General features: G+C 36.3%; 1 protein-coding gene across 11 annotated transcripts in view; it reads right to left on the reverse strand.

Moving 5' to 3' along the window:
* Nucleotides 1-21,163, reverse strand: part of PDE1A (phosphodiesterase 1A) — a 163,346-nt gene that overhangs the window by 37,755 nt on the left and 104,428 nt on the right. For 9 of the 11 annotated variants that reach the window (XM_054829572.1, XM_054829573.1, XM_054829577.1 and 6 more), the window contains 5 exons: nt 8,375-8,557; nt 7,853-7,919; nt 6,775-6,891; nt 5,203-5,343; nt 348-448 (listed from right to left, as the gene is read on the reverse strand). In XM_054829572.1, coding sequence (XP_054685547.1) covers nt 348-448; nt 5,203-5,343; nt 6,775-6,891; nt 7,853-7,919; nt 8,375-8,557 — 609 coding nt within the window. The remainder of the gene's footprint in view (nt 1-347; nt 449-5,202; nt 5,344-6,774; nt 6,892-7,852; nt 7,920-8,374; nt 8,558-21,163) is intronic. The other 2 variants (XM_054829582.1, XM_054829576.1) reach the window with 1 other exon arrangement.

The following is a 21,163-nucleotide window of genomic DNA, read 5'->3' on the forward strand; positions in this document are numbered from 1 at the left end:
TTGAAACAAAATGTAGCACCTGAAGTGCAGAAATTTTTTAATTGAAAGTATCAGAATTTAAGTGAGCAAATACAGAGGTGAGAGGTTTTCAAGTCCATGTTCTGAATCTTTTTGAAATCTCTCTTGACATATCAGCTACAAAATGTAATGATTTCATACACTATGGAGCTAACTCCTTTCTTTTCCAGTCTTTGTTCATGTGAGTAGTCCCAGTAACTTTACAGAGGTCAAGGAAGCAATTTGTAAAATCAGGAATAACCTGGCTACTGCCTGGCTGTCTCACTAAGAGGTTCAGACCAATGAACAGGAAACTCCAGGTATGACACTTAAGAGACCACTTCGCTTACCTTGTCTGAATATGAAAATTGTTTGTGGTCCCAGTATGTTCATAATCATGGACGGCAGCTGCAAAGATCATTGCTAAAATTTCCAGTTCTGTGAGCCAGTGCTGGTAAACGAAAAACAAATCTTAGTCATATTTTCTATAATAGCCTAACTCAGATTAAACACTACAGTACTGGAAATGTTTTGCATTACCTTCAACTTAAGTAAACTTTATTCTTGTCTTATTCCAGGTAGCTATGTATCCATAACACTTCAGTATTATACAGTAAAATAACTCCTTGTACTTATTCTGATTTCTCTAGGACCAAGTTAACATCCTTATGGTCACTAGCAAAGTGAATATGGGCAGCCAAAAATATAAGAAGTTATTAAGATAATTACATGGTATACTTTGTAGCAATTTTCAGTAGGAAGTATCTAATCTGCTAGCCCATATATGGCACTTGCCAAATTATGGTATATTAATCTAAAAACTTGATATGAATTTAAAGGTATAATTTGTCTTTTAGTGAAAATACACACAGTTCATAATAAATTCTAGGTACAACATCAGCATTAACTATATTTTACCAGTGTACATAGCACTAAAATTAGGTCCATGGGAGATTTTTCTGTTCTAAATTTTATCATACTTTGTACTAAAGCAAAAAGGGTGCATAAGGCTAGTATACAGTTACACAGAACAAAAGGTAATACAGGTCACATATACGATATAATGCAGACCCTAGAGTTTTGTGCACTTCTATACCTCTTGCTAATTGATGCTGTTTTATATCACTCAGTTTGTAAAATAACCTCTGTTATTTTATCTTTCAAGTTCTATTTCTTGAATGATAAATCATCCTTGAGGAGAAAATTTAGTCCATTTAAAAATGGGGGCAGAAAAATCATATGATAATTAACCCCCGCAGTCACAGGACTGATTAAGTCAGATGCCAGTCAAGCATTTCCACATATATTTCAGATTTTTAGTGTAGAATTAAGCTTCTGTACTAAAGAGCTCATCCTTATCCACCCATATATGCACATATATGTGTATGAAAGGATATAAGATGTATAAGCTGCCAGAAATAGTATAAGCTGGCAATAGTAGTACTTCTTTCAAAGAAGAAGAAAGGAAACAGTCAACATTCGTAAGTAATGTGAGAATAATGAAATAGGTCATTCAGTCAAAATAAGTCTGGTGAGGAACAACAAGTACTGGCTGTTGGTGAAGCAATATAGATTAAAAAAAGGTCACAACAGAGGAATGAGAATGTACTGTAAGCAGTTCTAAAAATGGAAACGATGACCTTCATCGTATTTGTGTCACAAGAAACCAGGCCATGACCAGTCTTGCCTTTCACAATGTTTTCAACTTACCAAATAGAATAGAAACGCAGAAATTATTAGCAACTAAAGCTAAACAGAAACTTTTTCTTTAAGACCCCTTCTCAAAGATCAGCTTTTTTAGTAAACAAAACAGTTGCTAAATAATGTGTTTATAAGTAGAAGAGCACTCCTTACAAACAGTATCTATGGGCTACACAGAAACTTCATACAGTACTATATGAGAGCAAATATTCTAGAGACTGGAGCTGCACGGTCAAAATTCAGATCAGTATTTGAATCAGACAATCAGAGAACTACTTTAGCTGAAGAATTTCTAAGGAAGCAGGAGAAAGCTTTTAGAGAGACAGTTAACAAGGGTTCTTCTCAAAGGGGAGGGAAAAGCAGGTATCTGGAGGTCTGCAAGACTGTGAAGAGCTGGAACCTGCTTTCCTCCTCGAAGGTACTATGCCATGGAGGTGTAACACCTATTGGAAAAGAGCTCTTCTTTTGAGACATGTTTACCAGTATTATAAATTGCTTATAAGTAAATAGATACATTTCAACTTTTCATGAGCTTTGGTTCAAACTATTTTTTTAAACAATGATGAATTTAAAAAAGGAGTAAGAAAGGGAGTCTCACAATGCACTTATTGACAGTAAAGACATTTTTTTCTTTAGTTTGAGCAATACAGGTACGTGGGAGGAGAAAAGGGATGGTGGGAAGATGATCGATGACTCAAAAGTTCCTTACAAGATATATTCCCTGGGACTTGGATTCTTAAATCTTTATAAAGATGAAGACTTCATAAGTGCAAGCTTGAGTTATATATTTCAGTCGTATCATCTGGGATTTAATCTCTCGGGAAGGTTAATAGATTGTGTGCCATCTGTGATATCTAACTTTCTAACACATTGATCTGAGGTGGCTGGATCTTGTTTCTAAAGACAGACAGTAACTTTTGGAAAATACAATTATAATTTTATTTCTTTAAATGCAACTCTGAATATGCACTGTTCTTCACTGGAATCTCTCTAAGGATTTGCAGAGAAGCATAAACTCTGACTAGCCAAAGTTTTTGGCAAATGCTGAAATATGGCTATTTTCAAGGTGCCTATAAAAGATACAAAATGTATGACCTCAACAACAGGAACTGTGAAAAGGATTTTCTAAACCCCAGCTTTTTGAAACATTTGCTTCAGTATATCTTTCAGAAGTGAACAAGGAAAACAGCAATTCTTTGCAAGATTTGGGAGTCAGTATCAGTTCCTTAAGATACAATGAAGGCACAAGAACTTCAAATCGCATGCCAGTCTGTAAAAAACACACAGGAATTTGATATAGAATTGCATCAAATTGACTCCAATCCAGGTATGTGTTAGAAGGTACAGCAGAGTTAAAAGAGGCATTACAACACACATACTCTGAAAACTATTAGCTTGAGAAGCAAACTTCAAATTGTTATTGAATAGGCTTCTGCAGGGTTAACCAGGCAACAGGAGAAAACCCCAACAACTTAAAGAGAACATTCACATGATACTGATGCATTCTTAAACTGCAAATGACATTTGGGACAGAAATACTTTGCAAGCTGCAGAATCACTAGGCCTTCTTTCAAACATTGATTTCTATAAACGCTCCTTCTGCCTGGCAAGTTATGTCTGTTTGAAGGCACTCTTGACTAAGTGTTGTCCTAGTTAGATATCTTTCCAAGAACTTTCCAATATCATAATTCAGCAATTTAAATGTGACTATTTAAAACCTGGCCTAATTTTATAGGAATATTTTGTAGCAGTGTTGCAACATTAATGAGGTTTTACAGCAAAGTAACAGCAATGAAGTCTAAGCTTTTCTGCAAATACTTGTCCATATCATATCAAAGTGCAGTTACAAGGTTAAGATGCTGATATTGCAAAGCTTGAGTTGGAGAGGCCTTTCTCATTCTTGCGTGCACCCAGTGGAATGGCAGATACTCAAATACGAAACAGGTTCTTTCATTCAGTGTTCTGAGATACACAAAGTGTGTTGCAAAGTTGTTTAATCAATGGCTAAACATGCCAAATTGACTAGGATAGCTCTAGAAGCTGGAACCTTATCCTGGCATCACAAAGAAAATCTGGATGACATCATCTTTTTTGAAGGGTGGAGTGTCACAGTTACGACAGGCCAAAGCGATGTTCATAATGCAGAATACAACAAAGGGATTTTCCTCCCTCTTAAGTTGCTGATCCAGGTGTATGCACGCAACAAAGACACGTCTGACATCACTTAACACTGGCAGTTGATCTTACAGTAGAAGACAAGGGTAGGGTAGGAATCATAATCTAATGTCTTCAAGCTTTTTCTTTTATTATAATATTATTTTGATAGGTGAACATTGTATGCAACTTCGGTTTGGAGTCATCTTGGCAAGAGCTGTCTAGCCTATGCTTCAGTCTGATATGGAAGTCCTTTGTCAAGAAAATATCACAATGTGAAAAGGAATCTTGGCTGGTGAAGACTTCATTCTGCAAGTAGTGCTTGTGTTAAAATGTAGCTTTAAAAACTTGATGCTTAGAAGCAAAACACTTCCTCCGAACACTAGAATCAAACTCTGCAATGCCTAGGGACTTATTCTTGTCTCCACTGAAGCCAAAGGCAAAGCTTTCAGTGAGAAAAGTCTTAACATAAGCGAACGACTGCCATTTATTGTGTATATATTTGAATGCAAACATCTACAGTCAGCCCTAAAATTTTCCTTTCCAAAAGTCTTATGGAATTGTTTCATGGCTCTGCAATCAGAAATCAGACACTCTCACTTCCCACCTTTTTTGTTTTTGAAACAAGTGTGTTCATAGTGAAGACAAATCATCAAAAGGCCACTGACAGAGATGTCCATTTTCTTTCAGTCAGAATTTACTTTTTATCTAGCAAGTTGATAGTGAGGAGACTCCCACTGCTGGTATTAAATCTAAGATATGTATTTAGAGTAAAAATGCTCTCACAGACTCACCTCAGTTCCCAAAGCAAATACTAAAAAATACTGGGATATTGCAATAGTGCAAGGCAAATGCAATCTCCTGCCTACTATAGGCACATACAGTATGCAAGAGCAGTCCTAAATAAGGTTATAAACTAAAAGAAAAAGCAACTGCAGAGTATTTGAGTAAGCCTGTACTGATTCAGTATATCTTTCAATGGCCAGGACCTCAGCAGATACTAAAGCTTCCTTGCCTGATCACACCTCCCAGGCTCTGATGTGGAAGTGAAAAATTCTCACCTGCCCACTCCTGCAAATGCATCTCTTTTAGTATGATATATAATACCCAAGCCCAGGCAATTAAAAGCAAAAAAGATTTAAGGAAGACTTTTTCCTCCACATCAGGAGAGTTCCAGCCTGGAATAACTGTTAAAATGACATAAAGTTCACAGCCTGCATGGTAGTTCAGAATCTATCTCCGCACAATCTTCAAGGGAGCTTTTTCCTTAAGAAAAGACACACATACAAATTTATCCAAAACAGCATAGTCTGAGAAAACAAGTAAATTGAACTTTGCAGTATTTCTTACCATGATACCAGTGTGAATCATTATGTAATGCACAGTTTGAGTAACATCAGCTGCATGGATCAAATTGTGATACGGATTTTTGTATTTGCTGTAACCAACTTCAAGAGCTTCAGCAAATGAAATAAGATTGGGAACAGGGATCTGGGGGGAAGCAAATATTAAAATAAGTGGTTTTTTTCCTGCAACAGCTGCAAAACTAATCATGCAATAAATAAACCACAAATAAATATACCATAGAATTTAGTTAACAAACAACAGAAGAAAAATTTAATATGTAAAGATCTAATATCTTACATGCATTAGGGAGTCTTCACCCAATTCTTGTAGATGTTGTATCACTCTACATACACCATGCACAGCACGTAGTTAGTGTACAAGAGACTGCAGAGCTATCAACCAAATAGTTTTCAAGACATTCATGTCTGTCTGTACCAGGAATGCATAGATTGCTCATATAATAAAGGCATGACAGATAGGACTCTAGCAATAGGATTATCTCCTTTTCTTCAGCAGTTTTACCTTGCCTGAGACAAGGTTTCCTTGAACCTGATAGTATGACTTTCCTTCCTTCTCTTCCTGCAGGCAATGTATGAAGCACAGGTATTACCTAGTCCCATTTATTTTCCCATATAATGAAATGACATTTTCCTTAAGGTTTTTTTTCTTTATTTAAAAGCCCTGCAAGTTAAACAGTGGGACAGAGAATGGGCTTAAGCCTACTGAGCCAGTAACACTGTGTACTTTCTGACTATGTTGTTAATGGTAGCCCTGGTGTGGTTCTGACTTCAAGCACCCAAAGATTGAAGGGAAAAGCTTGTCAGGAAAAGCTGAGTCTGGGTTATCAGTTAAAATTAAAATATTCAAACCAACTTCAGGGTGAGGCAGCCTCTTTGAAAGGAGCATAGAGTTCTGCAGTGGAGGGATTTTGAAACTATAATGAAACTTTAATTCGGTACTATTATGATAGATTTGGCATGTCGATCCATTTTTTACCTCAGCTTTTCCAAGTGGGTTATAAGTACTCCATATTGTATTGCAACACCCTGCAAACACCATGGAAAAGCCGCCTTCTCTTTATATATCCCCCAAGTTGGTTAGGAGAGGAAGGTTCAGCTGAAACTCCCGAACAGTGGTGGGCAACATACTATGGTCTACCCCATGAAAAAAGTACTTAGGACTAACTACAGTTTTCTGCCTTATTAGGAATCTTTTTTCCATGAAGCTAGGACACTGATTCAGTATTGCTGAGTAAATAGGTTGTATACATAATCTGTTTATTTAACGCTTAGAGCTTTTAGCTGCTCACTAGCAACATCCCATCCCAAACTGACTTGACATGGGTCTACATAGCTTTCCAATTTTTTGGGTTGCAGACAAATTGGTATGCTCTGAGTGAAGTTCCATTTGGTAGAACTATTGGCATATTACAGTGTTCAATTTGCCATATTCTTTGAAATTCTGCACTGCACTGCACAATAAAGAAACATTTCAAACATATACTGGCTTTCTTGTATTTTAAATTTGACATACTTATTTTTGCATACATATTTTTATTTGTGGCTAGTTTCTGACCTTGAAACGGCTCAAAAGGTCATATCGGGTAAACAGCTCATACATCATAAATTTCAGACTGTGCTCTCCACTTGCTTCATTTAGGGCAAATACGTCAAAAGACCATTTATCAACATCCTGTAGATGAGGGGAAAAGAAAAAAAAATAAAATTTCCATCTGTTTAAGTAGGTTTCCAGTTAATCACTGGAAAAGATATTTTGGGGGTTTTTGGAGGGAAGGGGGAGAGTTTGGTGTTTTATTGTCCAACTCTTTCCAACTCCTACTGTAGGTAACACATTAATGACCATTTCAATATTAATAATGAAAATAGTTGTGCCAGTTACAAATAAAATACTTGTAACATGACCTATTCAACTTTGTATGCTTCAAATCAAAGGCCTTAATCTTTCTAATTTAACTTTCTGCATACAAATTGTCTATAGAACCTCGTGGAGCTAACGTGAATACCCAGCCTTTCAATAGGCTATTATGCAATGTCATTAACACTATAGCCATACAGCAATTTGAGAATAATGTAATGGTGTTTGACTTTCAGGGGAAAAGGTGAGGTACTATACTCTCAAGAAATATCATTTTTTAATTGCATACATAGCCATAGGAACTTTACTGCTATAAAAGATAGCCTTTTGGGTGACCTACAGTAATGCCTTAAATTCACAGCAAATACTGTACTTGTTCCATAAGCTGCAGCTTCTTTTGTTAGCTCTGTCCTCATACTATGTTTCCTTTTTCTTTCCTAAAAAGGAAACAAATGCTGCTGTCTGAGACACTGATTACCATACCACTGGGAGCTGATAAAACCATGTCTTGCATTTCTGTAAAAATTTCTATACAAAATTTATCCTATTGCTCTAATAACATTTAAATGAAATCACAACTACTCAGTGAAACAATAAACAGAATCATATGCTATTTGTGAATTTTTAACTATTAATTTCTCTGTTCTGTGTGCTCAGCTCTGTAGTACTAACTATGGCTAGGGTATATTCAGTAGAAAAACAGATTCATTTCACCCTAAAAGTCACTAAGCGTAAGTACAAATACATTCAAATTCCACAATGACTGAACTTATTTCACCTTAAATGTTACTATCACTTCTGCTGGGTAAGCCAAACCAACCATGCTAGAAGTTCTTCGGTACATCCTGAAAAAACAAATAAAATATTAAGGAATACCACTTCTTTAAAAAGTACTGGAACAATTTCTCTTTTTTTTTAATTCATCGTTCACAGTTTGTGAAATAACATGCAGCTATTTCAGGGTCTGATCCCAAAGATAACGTAAATCTTTTTATACGAGAAGAGCCCCTCTGCTGGTATATTACTTTTATGTTAGTGCAGTCTTCGGTACATTTTAGTGTAGAAGCTTCAAAGCCATAAACTTCATTCCCAGAATTTTCCAAAATTCAGGAGATTTCATTACAAATTGATAGGTTTCATCTGGGTTTCTGTATAGAAAAATAGGGCTACTGCAGAAATTGAAACCTAAATTCTGGCTCAAAGATTTGCTTCGGGTTCATCCCACTGCTTAAAGGATCTTCAACAACAGACACTGTGGTTAAATGCAGTACTTGCTGTAATAAGAAAACAAAGTTCTCACCTTTCTACAAAAATCCCAGCCTGTACAGCGTGCACAATGCTCCGGAATTTGGGCTTTTCTTCAGGTCTCCTCTTCACTATTCCCATTTCCCTCGTGAATGTAGAAGCTAACCAGTCCCGCACTTCCAGCGGGACCGAATCCGACTGGATGTCAGAGAGCTCATCCTCGGTGTCCAAAAGCTTCCTACAAAAGAATTAATACCAGGTAACTGAGACAATGGCAGACTGAAGCAAAAGGAGTATGGACAGGTGAACAGCTAACAAAACTGAATTTAACAGGAGCAGAGGTCTTCTGTAAAACTGACTCAGCACATCACTAAATGTCTTCTCTGGTGGACATCCTGAGGCTGCTGGGAAGCTGGGCACAGCAGATATCTTCCCTCTCTCCTCCTGCTCACGCTCCAGAAGGTGAAAGATAATCAAAGGCAAGCGAAGATTTTTCTACAAAGATGTCTCAGCTTTGGTGGACTGAAGTGTAATCAATGAGTTATAAAAACCGGAGGAGACTTCTGCAACAGTGGCTGATATGAACATCTATAGAAAGAGGGGTTGCTGCTGCAGCTGAGAATACCAGTGGTCCATCTGATCTGTCCTCCACAATGATGCAAAAAATGTTTTGATACTTACATTCAAAGTAAATTATATTACATAGCAATGCTATGGTGAATGCATTTCAATTAACATGCATGCTAATCATCTTATTCCACTGCAATAAAAGTATTAAAGATAATTAATTCCTTCTGTGTGGAGATCTGTATTCCTGCTGAAGGCAGGGTAACAAAATCATAGCAGTAAAGATATTACAAAACATTGGATCGCAAGTCAGCTTTTACAGTTGTTAGTTGTTCAAAAGGTTAGAAAACCTATGTATACCTCTTGCAAAATAGAAAAAGTGTTAAACTTCACTTCAGAAAAACTGAATTGGAGGACATCAGTTTATTTAGAAGAAACATGTAACTAAAATCTCTTAAAACAGACTCAACACTTCAATTCTACACTTCAATAAACCTACCAGATGTAGGAACACAACCTTTTTCTTGCTGTTATTTGCGCATATCGCTCAGTCTGCTGGGGTTTTCCAAGAACCAAATCCCTTATTTAGTCAGATGATAACAAGTTTTCCTTCATGCAATTATGCAAGAAACCCCAGAGACAGGATGACCTGAACATATGTAAAGCATATTACCCTTTTAAAATGTTTTATTAAAAGTGGTACCAATTGAATGGCAGGCATTATTTGATTACATAGTTCTATTTCTCTAGCGCTGCCTTTCTGAAACTGCTCAAGCTTGTGTGAATTGGACACAAAGCAATGATGGACAAAGTATTTTTGAATGGGATTTTCTTATCAGATAACCTGCTTGTCAAGCTAAAACTTGGGTCTCTTCTCCTGAGTGAACAGGACTCCTCGGAAATATACTTGGTAGGAAATCGGCTAACAGCATTTGCAGATGGGTATTTGGGAGGGGACAATTATGATTTCCTTTTCCATTTTCATGTTGCCACCTCTGCCACTGTCTCTTCTTTCTACTCTTAGCAAAACTCTCTTGACTCTTTCCCCGATTTGTGCACTCTCTCCTCATATTTATTCAGCGGCACTTTCACACCTTTCACTTTCTCTGCTTCTCTTCTTCAGTGTTTCCAAAACTTTGCCTAATCCAGGTCTCTTTTGGCATATAGAGGAATTGAGCACCAACATGGATTTTGCCTGAATACAGTATAGTTCAAAGTAATCCCCATGTAAATCTAATACTATCTGAGGGGTTATAGGAAGATGCCTAGTAGGAAGCATGTCAGAAGTGTCATATAAATTATGGGTGAACAGTGAGCGTAGTACATTTGTGCTCATCTGCCCTGTTCTCAGGTTCAGCCGCTCATCTGGCTGGCGGCATATTTTGTGAGACTTTTCAACTGGGGTTTAAAAAAAAAAAAATCCATAAAATGCCCCCTCCTGTTTACTAAAAGAACAGCAGAAACATTTCTATTTATTAGGGACATAGAATTATCAGGCTAGGAAGGCTCTTTAACACAGACTGCAAGAAGAGCAGAATGGACAAGAATTATGAGGTTTGCTGACAGTGGGACACAGGCCAAAAGGCAGTAATTTATTTTGGAGGAGCAGGAGTTGTATAGAGGAAAGGATTTGGGCAAATTATGCAAAACTGAACCAAGGCTGAGACTGGCCATAGGTCAAAGGCTATAAATTGATTTTATTCCTGAAATTAAACACTATGTTATAGTCCACTTAAATCCCTATTAGTCTAACACTGTTATTAAATATCCCTGGAGAGACCAGTAAATTTATATTTCTGAAGAATATTTGACATTTGATGTATTTGTAGTAAAATCAGAAATAAACCTTATAATCCCTAAAACATATTTTTGTAACTATTCCAACTGTTACTCAAATTAGATGAAATTATTCCAGCAGTAAAAGGACCATGGGCATTAGGCTGCCTCAGAGCACGCAGCAGGGATATTCCACACCACGAGAGCAGCATGAAGCAGAGTTCTTTATCAGTTTGCTATAGTCTGATGCAGATCTGAATTTGGGACCAAGTCCTGAGCCCTGCAGATATGAGCTGCTGGAGTACAAAATAAGGCTAGCAAGACACACTGCAGCTTCCTCTAACCTTTTTAACCGTTCATTTGCAAAACAGGAGGACTACTCAGTCTGCAAATGATAGTCATAGGAGTTGCTTTATGAAGACAGAGCAGAGAAAACAGAATTTTAAACGGTGTTTCTTTAACCAGTAATTTTCATGAGACCACTGTCTCCGATGAGAGGTGACTGAACAATGTGCTACGGGAGACAGAGAGATTCAGCGTCTCTGGTTCCTACTTAAATAACTAGGAAAGCAACGGCAACACAGAATTACGTTGTAAGCACAATCCTTTGTACGTACAAGCTCTTACAGCTCCCTCAACACATAACCTTAGTAACTTCTCAAAAATAATTAGTTTCTTTCAGAAGCCTAACTGAAATAACATCTAAGGAGAGGAAACACGGGCTAGTCATTCATGTTGTAAATGTCTATTTTCTACATTTCCCTGACCTTTTGAAGAATAAGATTCATATTGGGGAAAATTACTCATGACATATGCATTGCTAGAAATGGCCTTTGAATAAATTCACTAATGACTGCCATTCTTCTGTAATTACAGGGATGGGGCTCATATATGGGTCTATACATCTGAATAAATGGATGGTTAGATGGATATATAATTTGATGGTAATTTTATTTAGGAAGGGAAATAAATTAGGCTATGTATTGCACCATACAAACTATGCTTAATTATCACAAATTCTGAGAATCCAATATTCAACTCATAATTTCTAACTTTGGTCAACTTTTAATCATCTATTTATACTTAAATTATAAAATATAGTATTCCCATTATATCTCCATGCATGTGCATATATATGTATACATACGCAATATTGTGGATTCTGTGAAATACAGCTAATTGTTCATCTTTTACTCACTGATTGTGAAAACGCTTCTTTAAAATAGCCCAAATAAAGCAAATTTATACGTTGAGACATAAAAATATCAAATGTTTTTTACCAGTAATTTTACTTACTGTTTGCAAAATGCACATATATATATATATATAAATTCTACTAAAAGTAACAAAAAGAATCTTTAGAAGAAGTATCAGAACTTGTACACATTAACCAGAAGTACTAACAATACTTCAGCACTTACATTACAATAATAACCGAAATTTGCTTTTTCATCCAATGAGAACCAGACCTTGATTGGCCACCACTATATTTTTTTACATGGACAATGTTCTTTTTATGCCGAACCATTTTGCAGCTTGTTTGCTGGCCCCTAGTCTATTGACATACATCACTGCAGTGAATGCATTAAGTAAAAAATCAGAGCCCCTATGTGCCTGTCCTTCTTGCTGTTACTACTGCTGTTGCTCAGAATTTAACAACAACAACGGCTGACTCTTTGAGCAGAGGTATTATTATGTCACTCTGATGCAATCACTGAGCATTAGAACATCATCATTTCTTTGAATAAATTCTACAGTATTGTTTATAATTACTGTGAAAAAATGTAACAGTCCAAAGTGTGTATTCAGAATATTTTTATTCCTGAGTGTTTATATTACTGCTATTTTAATTTACATCTACTTAGAACTGACGACTTTCAAAAGCTTCAGTAAAATCAGTGAATCAACAGGAAGTTCTTGGTGTTTCGCTTTTGCTTAATTAAAGTTATTATTGCCCAGATAAATGGCAAATTTATTTATAAATTCTGCATTATGTAATTCTACTGTGATGTAGACTTCGTGCTCTAACTTGCCACTTTATGAATCACAGGTGAATAGGTAAATTATAATTATCGGTGATTATTCAGGATGCCTTTAAATTAAAAATAAAGGGGGGGGGGAAAGGTGAAATAATATCAGAAGACAGGGTCAAAACACCTAAACTACCGAACAGGGATTTTTACAAGATTTTGCAATATAATTTGTAATTGTGAATTGTAAAATGTAATTTGTAAATTGTAATATGATCTTGCAACATTTTGCAATATGTAAACTTTTACATAGGTTCAAAAATGCCATTGGATTAATTAATGAGCAAAATAACAAGCGACCATAGCTGTCAAATACAAGGCTAGAACCTCCGGCTTGCTTAGAAAATATTTGGAGTGACTGCAAGATCCATAGCCTCATCCTCCAAATCAGCCACACTGAAGATCAGAGATGGCAAGCATTTACTTTCTATTTTAAAGCTACATAGCTGTTCCACAAAGCCTTAAAGTAAAACTCTACTGAGATCAATCCCATTCAACTGGGAGGCATGAACTCCAATATCCTAGCTGAATTAAATAAATGTTAGTGTACCAAGGCACACGGTTTATTTTTTAATTCCCTAAAGCTAAGCAACATCTAAAAATGCTAATAAACAAAACAAAAAAGCTCTAACACAATGTGCCACAGAAAGTACTCTTTTTCAACACAAAGTCAGAATTTCAGGGTTACATACACTTATTTTGCTCATATATCATTAGCCTATTAAGTAGGTGCAATAGGAGGAAGAGATATGCGTGGGAAGGAGAGGGGGAGGCTTGGGTTATTTAATTCTATTTGTTCCATCAGTGGAACTCCCATTGACAGTTGTGGGAATAAGTAAGATATGGCCCATGGCATTTCAGCTTAGCAATCAATTAATACTGCAGTCATAGTAACTAATAACCTGATCTTCTTGTCACAGTACTGTGTTTTTTGCCAAGAATAATTTTTCAAAATTCAAGTAGTGATAATTTCTAGCTCTCTTCTCATTTAATCAGAATTTTAAATATAGTAATGGACTCATCAGAAGTATATTTCTTTTCCCTTAGGAATGTATCAGATGTACTATGGAGGAGAAGAAAGGAAAGAAAAGAAAATTTAAAAAAAAAAATTAGATAATGGCTACGGGGAAAAAAATCCATGCTGATCAGTCATGCTGCCTAACAGATGGAGAAAGATTTCCAGTGGAGGGATTGAGAATGAGGTATTAGCTCTTTACCGTTTAGTGAATTAATCAAGGTAATGATCAACCCCTTAAGAGTGAATTGATCAAAGTCCTCTTCTAGGTCTAGAATGCAGAAGGCAAAGAATTTATAGTCCAAATAGCCAATTCACATTTTTATCAATTATTTGCTTTCTAGTATCTTGCTATCTTCCTGAATGAGCATGAATCAATATATTCAATCAATATTTACATCCTCTATAGTCCGCTACAATTTCCACTAACATCCACTAAAATATTCTCTTGACTCCCACTGAGGATGAACAAATTGCAAAAATGACAGGTTCATTTTTAGTATGCAAAGGTCTTTCTAAAGGAAACTATGAATTTACCAACATGTCATACTCTTAAAATTTAGCACATTCTCAAAAGAATTTTATTCATATTAAGAAGTACCAATTAATTACAATAAATGGTGCAGACTCTGGATGAAATACAGTTATTACAACAGCAGATAAGTAATGGAGTAAGGACCATTGTTACTGGAAACATTCACTTGTTGATATGTGCTGCCTGTTCAGAAATACAGACGTACATACCAAAGGCCATCAACAATCTTAAGATTCAGGTCAGGATATTCATGATTAAAAAATACCATTTTTCAGGAGTACAGCTGTGAGCTAATATATTTTCCTTTTTTTAATTCAGTTGCTTTAATGTGGTATTCTGGAAGCTCTATAGGGCAGGGACTATCTCAGGGCATGACTCATGAATAAATTAACAGCAATAACCGTGAGACAGAAAATTCAATAACTTCAGAAAAGGGATGCAGGCCATTTATTAAATATCCTAACTGAACTGAAGAGTATTAGTCAGAATTTAACAGATTTTCAGTGATTTTAAGTATATTTTTTATATAACTTTGATGCTGTTGTGAGCGTCCCTCAGAAAAAAACCTTTGGCTTAGTACAAAAGATTTTAAAGGCTTATTTTAAGCTTTTATAAGGGTGGAATATACTGAATTAATCTCAACACAATAAGCTTTTTCTCAATAGCGGCTTTTACAGAAGTATCTTTTGTAGATTCCCTTAATGGATGAACTCAATGATTTTCTTCAAATGGTACATTTGTTGCTGTCAAAGCAAATTCAGGCAAAGTACATTTAACCATGGGTTGGCTATGGAGGACAGCAATACACACTCACAGCAAACTTGACTGAATATTCAAGATTATGATTTAACTTCATGCTTAAATAATTGCCACTTCCAATCTCTCCTCAGCTAAGTCAACTCAGAGAGGAATCATTTAGATCGTATTTTTATCTGGCAAATAATTACCAAATAGGGCATCCCATTCCACTTGTTTTATCCTTGTATCATTAGGCAGATTATTTTCTTTAATATTCCCAGATTTTTTTCAAAAAAGCTGATTTTGAGGAGAAATATTGTCTTGATCCTTCAAAATAAATTACATCATTGACCTGATGCCCCACTGTTCTGTGAATGAAACGCTTAGCTACCTTCATGTATAAATGAACAAAGTCTTTTCAGGTAGAGAGATGGGGCATATACGCTTTTAAAATTTTAACAAATATCTACATCTCTGTGATGTAAGAGAATTTAACTTTCTCAACCCTTGCACTTACAAAGAGATTTGCCAGTGTGACCATGTCTGCTGGCTACTCTGAACAGATAACAGTATCTGAATTAGCATTATTCCTTCCATAACGAGAGCCTTACAGTCAGTGAAACTACGTGGTTCGCAAAGTCAGCTAGATGTTGTATGCCACGGGTGGGAACAGAATACAAATGATCCTGTAAAGCAACAGACTCCTGCTGTGAGATGCTCAGCAGCAGCTGATGTAGTGCTAGCTTAGAGCCTCTCAACACTGATATTAAAATATGGCTTGTGACAATGAAATACTACAAGAAACATAAAAGATGGAGACTTCACTGGCTTTTGTTCTCATTTAAAATACAGAGAAGCTGCTAAACCTATATTGATGGCTAGAAGAGAGCAAAAGAAAGCATGGGGGTATCAAATAACTATCCCAGTTCATTATTTTTTGAGATATTAATTACTAGCCTAAGATGGAGCAGCTGCCATGGACTCAGGTTCTGTTGCAGTACTGAAAAACTTGAAAACACCAGGGAAAAACAGCCTTATCCAGCTTGCAAACACCCAAGACTGCGCACTGAAAGCTGCCCAAGAACAGGCTATGCTGACCATTCCTCACCTCAGCATCTCCTGGAAACGGGAGAATTTCATTTAGTTGCTGGGCTGTTGCTAAGCTCCATTCACACTTCCACAACACACACCTCTCTGAGCACCAGCACCCTGTCAAGCATTTGCTCCTTTCTTCTTCCTCAGACTCCACATGACAAAGATACACAAGTGCATGTTCCTATCACAAGTACTTCTGTGGCGCACTTTAAGGGTCATGGAGACATTTGTCAATATGCAATGACAAGACTCTTTCTCTTGCAAGTGACGTGATCACAGTTTAAACTATTTCCTTTTTGCCCACAATTTGAAGGTCTGTCTGTCCCTGCTGTAAGTCCAGAAACCACAGAAATATTCGGTGTCTTAATGGAGTAGTGTGCTGGAAATTCAGCATGTTTATTACAACAGCAGTCTCAAAGTTTGGGTTTAATGACCTTTTTAGCTAACATTATACATATCAGAATGTGTAACTTTTTTGTAAATAAGAGCATTTTCTCAAGAAAGACTGTGTTTACTGTTATGATATCATTGAAATACCTTCACTATTTCCAGAGCCAGCATACAAACATGTATTGTTATAACACCACTTACCCTTAATGAGATTTCCCTTCGCTTCATGAATGTAGCAATAACCTGTATTTGATATGTTGTCTTGTTGAATCAAAGATGCTCAAGCAATTGCCAGCTATATACAATGGATCTGCTTCATACATTACTGAAACATAGTCTAAGTCAAAAGTTCTCAAGAGGTTAAAGCCTTTTAAAAGGACATTATACAGCCTAAAACAAACTAAAAACCATGAATGGAATTGAAACTGCACAGATAAATATTCTCCTGAAATCAAGTATATTTTCTAAAATATTAGGGCATTTAAAAAATGTAATAAGACCATAATTGGAACTAAAAATTCTAATTTTATCCAAAACAACTTCAAAATCTTCTCCACAAGAAGCTTAAAATTTTTGTTTTGCTTGGCTTTGGAATACATATATATATTTTTAATCTTGTAATTTCCATCTAGATTTTATTTGACTTATTTTCTTCTCAGTTAGCATGAGTAAAGAGCTGTGTTTACAAGGAACGGAACAGCTGTCATGACTGAATTATCAGGCTGTATTTATTTCCTGTTTGACTCTAAATATCCTTCTTCCACTATCTTGAGCCAAGTGGCAGGTACTAATGGAGAAAATTCTGCAAGATTTGTCAGAATTATTTATAACACCTATTGAGTAAGTTTGAACTTCTTCCACAGAGGAGATCCGCTGAGGGGCTGGAACTGTGAGAGTTTCTCTGATTATTTTCAGCTGACAGCGAACCTCCGCTTCAGCTACCAAAGTGCTAGATCTCTTTCAAGGAAGTGTTTCGTGCAGCTTATAATTATACAGCACTGAGAGATGCAGCAGTCCTAAAAAGGGCTTGTTAAACAAGCTTATTAATTGACATGGGGCCACAGATAATTAAGCTCATATGAAAGCAGCACTTATGTATGTCTGATTTCTCTGTGCTTTCCAACTTTCCCTCAGCTCAGACCCTTCTATATGGGATATTGACAGTCATTGCCCCAAATGAATTTTTCATAATTTTGGAAGGTTATCCCTGCTGCCTATCACTGTTTTTAAGGAGTCTACTCCCAGAACTCCATAAATAAAACCTGTTGTGTTACTTCTCTGCCTTTTCCCTAACCCAACTGCATATAGTTTTAGAAAGAGCATGTATGGAAATGACTATGTGTACATAGTTTTTAAAAATGCTATCTTACTCTCAGATCAAAGGCTATAGTGTAGAGCAACAGAGGAGCAGACAAAAGGAAAGTAAGAGGACCTGAGAAAAATACTTCATACTCTACTAAAGGGTTTGAATTCTACAGCCCATTTCCAGCTGATCGTTGCACTATAAATAAAGACTCAAGATGCTGTCAGCTTTCACATTTGCATGGGCACACACAACTTCATAGAATGATACAAGCTTTCCAATCAACTAAAATGAAGCAACAATACACTGGGGAAAAATGGGCATCTCCTACTGTAAGAAATTGGAACTGATCACCGAAAAAAGCTCAGGCTTATAAAGAGGAAAGTGGATTTGCTAGACTAATGCCTGAGATTTAATTTTTAAGTAGCATAAATGGCTCCCCAGAGCTGCGGAACAGGCCAGCGTCTTCCTTGATCCTTGGCTACATTATTGAACAAGCTCTGTGAGATACCTCGCACTTGGATCTCTTTATTGACCTTAGTTTTGAGTTTTCTTTTTGCTTTCTTCATCTCTGTGCCTGTAAAGAATTGCAGAAGGTCCTTCTGCGACAGATGTGGGACCATTAGTGGGACCATTTTATTATGCTGTTTAATAGGATGTACGTCACAATGGAAAGATGAGTTAGAAGGATGCTCCTAACCAACTCTTTGTTAGTTGCTATTCCTAATCTGACTGTAGAGATATTTAAGAGGGCTTTCCCTCAGCTAATACTGAAGTCTGTCTCTCAGAAAGGTGGAGAAGAAGAGAACACCACAGACAGGATTCAGTTTTAGGTGGCTGGATGAAGCTGAGGTGCTTGGATGTGTAAGCAATGAGTCAGTAAATTCAGCAGGACAAAATCCAGGGCTCAAGCATGGTCTTAAAATAGAAAGCATGGGTATTTTCATGTGAGTTGCAGAAACTGTACTGAGCCCTTGGTCCTAAGCCTGCAATGCTTTGTACCTTGTAGAACCAGGCATCATTAAATTTTCTATCTTATAAGCCAAATCTCAAGAACTATTATATTCGTAAAGCATGCAACTTCCTTCTGGGACTTAGTTAATAAGAGTAATCTGTACTCAGATGGTTTTCTCACTGCTTTACTCAGTATATTAATTGTTATTGCTCTATACTATAGCAATTACTTTTATCCATACAGCGATTCATATGTAAGAAACTTACTGAAGTCATTTAAACTTTGTGATGTATAAAAGCGCATGCTCAGGCTCAGCAGGAATCGGCCATTCTGCTTATGATCTAAACTATTATTTCTAATCTACTAATGAGCTCAGTTAACTCAATTCCAGGCTCCTGACAGCGGTAGCTCTGTGCAGGACAAAGAACCTGTATTCTTTGGTGGGAACGAGGACAAATGTAACCACACAAGCTAATTCCAGCCTCCAGTGCCATTTGACTCGATACACTGCTTCTGTTCCTCAAGGATTAGCTTCCCAGAAGCTGGAGAGACCTTCTTTGTGTGTTTATCTTTAAATGTTTTATTGCAGATTTAGACTACAGAATACTGGTCATGCTATTTAAAATGTGATTATCTTTGCAGTTTGCCATGCAAAAGTGTTTACTATTACCAGTAAACACTAAAGTTTCTCTCTGCCACACAATAAATATCTTAATTTACAAAGTGCTTTTAATGGGGAAGTGTCAAAGTTTAAGACAGGGCTACACACAATATTTTCCAACTAAGAAGCAGAGGCTCGGCCTATATTCTTAGCATAGATTTAACACAAAGACCACCAGGTTCAAAAAATGCATCACTCTGAGCCTGACTTTCATGGAGACTGCACAAATCAAAGTAAGAGAAATTAAAACCGAAATCAACCACTATAAATCAAAATTAAGAATATGGGATATAAAATGCAAACCACTAAAAATAAGAGAATAAAAGTTGAAAAGTAGATTTCATTAAAGTAATTTCATTTTTAACTATTTATAACATAGGTAACATGGGTAAGAAAATTTGTTTTATATGTCTACATACATATACTTCAGAAATACAGCTATCAGTATGGATATATACACAAACCATATGCTTAATGCATATTTATATAAGGAATGCTACCAAAATTTGATAGGTTTACAAACTCACTTTAAGGTTGCATTGGAGAATAGAAGTATTCAATAAATTAGAACAAAGGAAGATGCCTGTCTCAGGTTTGTTTGATTTTCTTTCTGACTTTGCACAGTAAAAAAACCAGATTGTTTTGCAAAATATTGGATGCAATAAATAAATAAGATTAAACACTGTTGTGCATCAAGCTAGGAAAGAGGAAAAGCTTTATCCATATACTGAAGTAGAATTTTTGAAAATAAATAGTCGCCATTATTAGGTCATAATGCCCCTAGGACTAAGAAAATAGCCCAAGGACTACGAAAATCTTCCAAACCCCTATAAAATTATATATGTTTATTTTCATTTTGGCAGTTTAATAATCCTGCTGTTAAGTTCTATGAGGGCAATTAGCTTATTTAAATATTTGCTTACAGTAAAAATAATGTACTTGCTGCTGCCAAAGCCTATGTATTTTCAGGTGTAACAGTTTTCTCTGTGTATGAAATGTCTGTTACTTGTCTCAGTGCTCCCACACAGAGCCAGAAAAACTGGATTCCTCATTGTAACGATACTATTCATTTCCACTGAGGCCTCAGTTTAGAAACTAAGTAAATCTCACATTATTTTCATAGTCTGGGTGCTACTACTGAGAAAGAGCTATGAATACTATACCCATTTAACCACAGTGTTTGGGAGACGTATGGAAGGAATAATCAGCGGTTTATAACCTTGTCCCCTATGTCCCCCCAAGGGAGCTGTGTCAGAGGTCCCATGGTAATAAAAAATGCATGCTTACGCTCTGACTACTGATGGCAATACAATACCCCCTTACACAGCAGAGAGAGGACTGAGATTTTCCAAAGCTTCCTGAGCACGTGAGATGTGCCAACAAGATTTAAATTTAGAACGATTGCTAAAAAATGAAATTTTATGGCCTCTATTGTGGTAATGCGAGCCTAAAGAGAAGTTTGTTGATCATTTGTTTTATCTGTCTCCCTAAGGACCGGTATCAATTTAACCACAAATATGACTATTAACTAGAATAAATCCACAAATCAACCCATGATTCAATGTAAAAGAAGCTTGATTAACTTAATTCAGTCAGAAAAAATGATATAAATCTATCCACAGTGGTATATTAACTGCCAGTATTTTAAAATATTGAATTTAAATTAATGCAGTTTTCTCGCAAAGCCCAGGTTCCATCTATCACACAAGATGGTTTGCCTAAGTCTGCTCGCTTAAGCTTAATTTTACTGAACTCGTCAACATCTTCATGACACGTGAG

This window comes from Grus americana, chromosome 6 (assembly GCF_028858705.1).
Source record: "Grus americana isolate bGruAme1 chromosome 6, bGruAme1.mat, whole genome shotgun sequence".
Classification (NCBI taxonomy): Eukaryota; Metazoa; Chordata; class Aves; order Gruiformes; family Gruidae; genus Grus; species Grus americana.